This window comes from Styela clava, chromosome 13, assembly GCF_964204865.1.
Source record: "Styela clava chromosome 13, kaStyClav1.hap1.2, whole genome shotgun sequence".
NCBI classification, from domain to species: Eukaryota; Metazoa; Chordata; class Ascidiacea; order Stolidobranchia; family Styelidae; genus Styela; species Styela clava.
In genome coordinates this window covers 14,946,686-14,954,468 of record NC_135262.1, presented here as the reverse complement: position 1 = coordinate 14,954,468, position 7,783 = coordinate 14,946,686, and the positions used below count along the sequence as shown (strand labels likewise).

Here is a 7,783-nt window from a genome sequence, read left to right as displayed (position 1 = left end):
GAGAAAATATTGCTTTGATCGATGATTTCAACAATCTGATCAGAAAAAATATAATTCTTCCTACTCAATCTCTGAAAATTATGAAGGCAAAATTGGAAGTATGGAGACTGCAGCCTTTTATCAGAAAATTTTAAATTTGGGCATTATTGTTCATTGCGGTCAAGTAAGGAATGTAAGTTTGTTGATTTAATAGTCCAAGTTATGAAACTTTTTGAATAAAACTTTCTGTAAACACGATTTGAAATGGACGATAAATGGAATTGTCTACGATGACTGGCAACTGTGTTTTGTGCGACGATAACAGAAAAAAACCGAATCCACTATAATACACGTGGAAAAAAATATCGAACTCGCTTTACGATGATTAAGTTTTCAAAATAGTCTCATAAATTTGGTCGCGGATCTATAGCAAGGGCAATATTTTATATATGAAATAACGAATCAACAATTTATAAAGGTCAAATGTGCACATGATTGAACCAATATTTCTTAACCTTTATGCCTTTGAAAAAAATCGTGGGCGAGAAAATCTAAAAAAAATATATTTGGATTATCATAAAAATGTTGTTTCTTCATTATTAACCGTGAAAATAACTTACAGTCAAGTTTAAAAATCCATAATATAGTAGATAAACTGTGAATTTCAATACAATACAATTTTCGTGAGACCAAATTTACAACCAAAATTACAGAAAGATTTTTTGCTATAAACGAAATGAATTCTCCATTGATTGTCATGGCATTAGATTGATATTGATTTGTGATGGAATCTTTTTTTTTTTTGAGGTGATAAAACAGTTGCCACTGCTTTCCCCAATTTCCCGAACCCGATCTACGTTATATGTGATCATAAATCTTATCTATAGACATCAATATTAAGTAATGACGTCGGCATAATCGGAGATGAGATCATTGATCATGTTGATTATAAAATTGGTTCTGCAAAAGAACATCGATAGTAACGCACATCTTCAAAATCAATCCATCATGATAAACTCTAAAAAAAGTTTTAAATCTAACACACTTGGCGGTAGTTACGTTTATACCTTCAAATCAAAAGTCATATTTGTCCATGCGCTTGACCAATAACGATGTGGAGGAATCATTTTCATCAATTTCGAAGAAATGAACGTATCAATACTGGGATCATCTTTCGGTATGACAGCAATTTTAATCGACATTTGTTTGCAAATAGAAACTGCTCGTAAATAATCGACATCTGGTTTTCGATGGATTTCAGTCCAGTAACACAGACCTCTTTTTCATTTTTTACTTCACAAAATTCTGAGAAAACATAAACGCAAATAAAAAGATTCCTCAAAACATATCTCAATGTCATAGTTACATGCTTATATAGTATATAAATTATATCATGGTATACTGAAATTAGACTTTTTAGAAAATGTTCATAAGTCTTACTTTTTTGCTGTACGCTCATAGATACAGTCGATCCTGCGATAAACATTCCAAATTTATTTTATTTAAAACTTGCCGGATCCTCTGTCTAACTCAGGGTGTTCCAAGGTTATCGGCTTCGGGGCCCCAAAATTATTTTTGCATTGTTCGCGGGCCACAATAGTGCCAAGAATAGGTAATCAGTGCAATACATAACAAACACTTTTATTTTGCAAACACATTGATCAGTATCTGTCATTTATTAAGCTAACACATTAAGGCATGTAAAAACCACCAAAAAACTTTCTAAAACCTACAAAACTCTTTCTATATCTACATTTAATGTAGGATTTCAAACTCTTCATAACGGAAAAAGTGCTTCCGCAAATTTAAGTAAAATCTTGACTCCGGAAAAGCTCATTGCTCACAAGATTTCAAAATGTCGTTCTAAATTATATTCTTTTCTCACCGACACAACTTGCAGACATATCAAGTGAGCATTGTGGTGTTTTTCCTCCCACATCTAGTTAAAAATTTGTTTGAATTTGTCAACTTTTTTTTTCAAACTTACGTTTACAAAATAACAGATTGATTGATTACACAATGTGAGGTACAGGAGAGTAATTACTAAATTTTCCGACATATAGGCATCATTTTCCGCATTCGATTTTTAGATTTCTATGATGCCAAAATTGTTAGCATATATTCCCGACTAAACGTTGCCTCAGCTAGCCATATCACTAGTCAATTCAGTGACATTAGTGATGTAACAATACGTCAGAAAATTTTTCTGGTTAATTTTATGACTGAACAACACAAAATGCAATTTTTTGATTACCGTATATTTTCTCGTTTTGTAGCCCGGGCCCATATTTTTAAACCAAACTCACTAACCGGGCCCTTATTCAAGCACGGACGCTCGTTGTTTTGTCAGGTTGTTTGTTTGTCAAGTCACATATAGATAAGATCGATTGTTACAATAATTAATATATTGTCATTTCCAGTTCTCAAGTATGATTCGAACGAGAATAACGAAAATTTTGACTTTTTCTACGCACCGCAGGTACAAATCCGCAGAAGAGGAAAAGTTTTGCAAAGCCCTATCAATATTGAAACGAGAATATGATTATGGATGAATTATGTCGTATAATTAGCGAGTTATTTGTTAATTAGTGATGGTAAACGCGGTGTCACTATAGAGTCATGAATCGAAACCGCGGTTTCGATCGATAAGTCTTCGGTCCCCGACCGATATTCTCGTTTTTATGTTCTGTTCACACGGACGGCTATTCAAATGGGCCTTTATTAATCAAGATCGGGCGGTAAAACGAGCATATACGGTACTTTCCGAATGCGACGCGGGCCACAGATAATGAATCTGCGGACTGCATGTGTCCACGGGCCTGGACTTGCACCATTCCAACCCTTTTCACATCAGCCTTGGCTATTCCGTTTGTGCCGCCTCTCTACCGTGACGATATAAATTTTTTAATTATTCATGAATTTTTAATTTAATTTGACTACATAATATCAATATTCCTGAACTGTATTATGCTGGCATAGATCAATTTGTAAGTGTAACCGCTTGTATAACAACGTAACGCGTACCCAGAATCTTATGTAAACAACCCACAATCTAGCAATCCTGAATTTTGCACACTTTCTATATCTTTCTACGTATGCTACAGGCAGCACTTTCTCGTCGTAGTTGTTGAAAACCCCACTATTATATTATAGTCCAACATCGAAAACGAATTTTTTTAATTTAATTCTAAATACTCCTGTAGCAGGCATATAAAGCAGACCTTTAAATGTAAATTATTAGCTATGATTCATTTTTATTGCAAAATGCCTAAATTTATACCCAAGTCTATCGAACGTGTACCTAATTCAACGCTGCTAGATAATATTCAGCGATTTTTTCAAACGTTTGCGAAGATTTCTTAGGTATTGATTTAGGTTTAGTTCATAGTTCAGTACGAAGTTTCTTTTAATGCTTCATTTACTTTCATTTTCACCTTCGATAATTCCACAAGCTAGCTGTGTGACGCAAGAGATAATTGCATTCCAATGTACATTTATTTGAATTCTAAGTCAATTTAGACACATGCGGAAAGTTAACAAGTTCATGAAATGTTTTGTTTTATGTGTGTTATGAAAATCCATTAAAAGTCGGGTGTATCACGCACAAATTTTTGTGGCAAATTTGATTCTATGTTTGCGTTTACCGCTTCGTTTGAGAAACTCGAAAGTCAACCCTGCAGAAATCGTCTGATAACGAGCATGGTTCATTGATGAAGTAGTACTGAGATCTCATCGACTTAATTTTGCATTAGGCTGAAGGCATTTTCAGCGTTTTGTGTTCTCATTCAAATAGTAAGCTAATCCTATTGGGCTTTTCATTTCGATAGGGTTGGTAACGTGACATACAAATACAGCCAATATATTTAATACAGCCAACTAATATTCATATAGCGGCAATGCTGACTAAAATCTTCAAATTAGAATTGAACAGACACGGGAATAATGGGGTCATCATTCAGACACGTTGATGAGCAATTGTAAAAAGCAATTCTTATGTAATGTCTTTACAAAAGTTATGCAGTTTGCTGTTCATTCAGCCTTTTTATGAATACATAGAAAACATATACAAAAGAAAACTTTGAACGAAGTATCAATATTAAAGTTCGCTTTCAATCACATTTCACACAAAACCCCGAGAAGTCTGTATGAGGAATTTTCATCAAACATTCCTTGATTTACATGATTTGAATCTGATGGAACGTGAATGCCCATGTAAGGTCTTGCAGGATTGAATGGTCTATTTGGTAACCAGCGTGTGTAGGCAGCTGTTCTTCCATTGGATAAATAAATTTTTTTTTGTCTGAAAAGATCAAACAGAAAAAAGATGAACACAAAATTTGCAGTTATTAAACATTGTGGTTGTATTTGCAGGTGAAAACTTACACTCGTGTTTAATGTCATTCCCGTCCATAGGTGATGGTAATAATGCCCGATGACGATCCGTGACCGGATTAATGCAACCATCTTATAGAAGTGATCTTTGCTATAAATGTTTGCTGCATTCCCGCCGATCCTTCGACAACTCGCTTTTGCTTGGTCTAGATTTAGGCGGTTATCATTTGTGATCAACACGTAACACGTTCCATCGTAAACTTCATCGCAATTTTCTAAATATAAATGAAAATGTTTAGGATTGCCCATTTCAGAGGTTCCCAAACTTTTTGTTCGTTTGGCGCCAAATTATCAGTGAAAAACTCTAAAAAATAAAATAGAAAATATAAAAATTAAATAAAGTTTACAAAAATAAAACAAAAATGAAATGAAAACGGAATAAAAAATTAAGATTAAAATATCGTTGACAGGGGGTTTATTTTGAAAAATGTTGCTTCTGCCTTGCACCAACGTTGTCATACATACTTCTACGCTTACAAACGGTGTTCCTTGGGTTTCCAATTCACTACTAATTTGCATTGAGTGGAATAAGTTTAATTTCTAAATGATATATGGATTAACCTTTCCACAGGTTTCTACCTGCCCCGAGCAGAAGCAACACTTTTTCAAATAAAAACGTCTGACAAGGATAAACCTCTTTATTTTCATTTTAATCGTTTTTTTTTTGGCTATTTCATTATTTTTTTATTCCGTTTTTATTTTAGTTTCGTTTTTTTGCAAATTTTGTTTTATTTTGTTTTAAATTATTTTTTTTAATTTTCCGCGTGACAACGATGGACCACCATACTGGTCTATTTTATAGTCTTAGTGAATATAGCTTGCATAAAACTAATAAATTATTATTTAAAGATTTCTATATTTCAATCTGTGGAACATTTCCACAAAGTTTAAAACTCAAATAAAAGTAGAGAAATAATCTTGTGTATCATACCTAAATCTCTTCTTGTCATACACTTTCCTTCCAAATCGTTTAATCTAGTCTCAATACCTTTTGCTATACCATCAACGTCGGCAATGTCTAATAGAAAAAAATTAAAGCTATTTGAAATAATGTTCAGAAATTCCATTTTTATTTTGATATATGTAAGTTGGAAATACTTGTGGTCAAGTATAAGTTCTGGAATCTGTTGGCGTTGAATCGACTTATTAATGGTATTAATTAATTAATCAATTTCGGAAATTTAATATGCTTGATAAGCTTTTTCCTACACTTGCCATAGTATCGATAACAATTAGTCTCTCAGGCGCAGAAAGTTGGCAAAGTCATTGTTCAACAAATGTTGTTGTAATAATTACCTTGATGAATTCTTTGAAGTTCAGTTTCATCAGCAACACCAGGAGAGCCTGTTGCACCTTTCAATCCTCTCGTACCCGGTGGACCCAATAAACCTTGCCGCCCTGTGGTGCCAACATTTCCTTTCTCTCCCTTAATTCCAGGGGGCCCCTTTTTGCCGGGGGGTCCATTAACTTGAGACCGGACATCGGGTCTTTGTTGATTTTCATTTCCGAACACATCATCCAAGTCTTCACAGACCATTATTTTCTTATTGTCATGGCCTTGCGTATGACCTAAGATAAATGCCAACAAGAAAATGGCCAAATAAATGCAAACATGCATTTTCATTGTCAATCTATTCACTTGAATCGCAAATCAAACACGTATCTACAACGGAACCGATTTTCCTTTTCTTATAGTCTATATATTGACACGCTACTTATAGTGTGGTATGATACCCCTTTTTTCATTTTATGCTACAAAAAGCTGACATTTTCTCGAGTGTATATGTGTGATCGTTGACGTTGCCTAAAATCAATCACCAGTTTGATATCGTGAAAAACTTCACAAAAAGGTTTCTCAAGTTTATTACATACTTTATAAGTGGCCTCTTTTGTGCTATACCAAATGGATGAAAATGAGGCTAACTATATACAACCATAGTATTTGACCTCACTTAAATACGAAAAGTGATGCTGAAAGAAAATGTTTTCGAAAATGTCCATCAAACTTTTTTATTATTCTTTTACGTGTTTCCGTTACAATTGAATTACATTGAAATCGAGAGATACATTTAATTTTGTCTTCATTTAGATAAGTTAATCATTGATTTACTATGTCAACACGGAGAGCATCAACATTTATAACAACAACGTACGTATCAACATTATACGTACAATCGTATCTTTCTCCCATCACCAGAAATTCGTATTAGACCGTGCATATTCATTTTCACATCAGATTAAAAATATATCACTATCGTCTAGATAAGCAGTAGCCTATTTATTACATTGATGTTGGCAATATTGACATTTTGAAGTGAATTTTAAACTGAACAATACGGTTTTAAACCAAAGGTTCCGTTCTGCGGTGCTAGCCTTGTTAAGTTATATATTAACATAAATCGGATCCGAATCATGAAAATCACGGAATGTTTGATGAACCTACATACTACCAGACTTCCTGGGGTTTTGCGTGAAATGTGATTACACGATCAATATTGATTCTTCGTTCAAGGTTTATGTGTTTTATATGTGAAAAGTACTATCTATCAGATCAAAAATTATTGATTTGTCGAATTTGATAGCTTGAATGTTGAATTTATATCATGGAAGTATAATAGTTTTTTTCTTATAGCTTTGTTTCGAAAGTTCACTTGCGCTTCCACGATTCAAAATAGGAAAAATTCTTTGCTAATATTATGACAAACTAAGTATATATATTGTCATAAGCTGCTAAAATTTCAGTTTCAGCTGTAAAATTTAGGTTTATAGAAATGCACTGTCGTGTCACTTTGTCCCAATCCTTTCAACTTTCTTAAAGTGTTTACTAAATTTTAGATCGTTACCTCAGACAAAACATTGTAACATTAAAGTTTGTTTTTCCGACCTTATTGACCTGAATCATACTTAAGGTCTCACATGACTTCGGATCATCTAACTTCGGTAAATCACTTTCAGATCTTGGATTAAAGTTTTTCGAGTTTGCCAGGGAATCGGCTCGAGTTTATATCAGTTTTTTTCACATCATTTTCGCCATCGTTTTTGTAGAACAGCACTCAAAAATAAATTCCCACATTTGTTCTTAGAAGAAAACATGATAAAATACCCTCTGTTCAGGTTCAAACATTAATTTCAGATTTGTATTTGAATAGAACGACCGAAATAAAAACTCAGCCCCGAAACCCTATACCAACAATATAGTCTCATCTTAGCTAAAAACTTTTCTGAGATATTGATCTTGGGATTGACCTTAACTTCTATATATGGCGCTTGGCGCTTCGACGTGACATATATTTTAAAAAATATTTATACAATACAATACATTTATTAGACAATTATAATGAAAATATTAGTACATATTTTGAAGTCTGTAAATCGAACTTTTTAAAACGGACAGTTTTAAAACAGCTGAAAT

The 7,783-nt window shown here is 33.4% G+C and overlaps 1 protein-coding gene across 1 annotated transcript; it reads right to left on the bottom strand.

The window, feature by feature from the left end:
- Nucleotides 1-3,616: 3,616 nt before the first annotated feature.
- Nucleotides 3,617-6,042, bottom strand: LOC120332999 (uncharacterized). Its single transcript, XM_039400343.2, has 4 exons — nucleotides 5,668-6,042; nucleotides 5,303-5,389; nucleotides 4,363-4,586; nucleotides 3,617-4,279 (listed from the first exon to the last, which is right to left on the bottom strand). The coding sequence occupies exons 1-4, from the start codon at nucleotides 5,993-5,995 to the stop codon at nucleotides 4,217-4,219; spliced, it is 702 nt and encodes a 233-aa protein (XP_039256277.2). The 5' UTR covers nucleotides 5,996-6,042; the 3' UTR covers nucleotides 3,617-4,216.
- Between the last annotated feature and the right edge of the window lie 1,741 nt (nucleotides 6,043-7,783).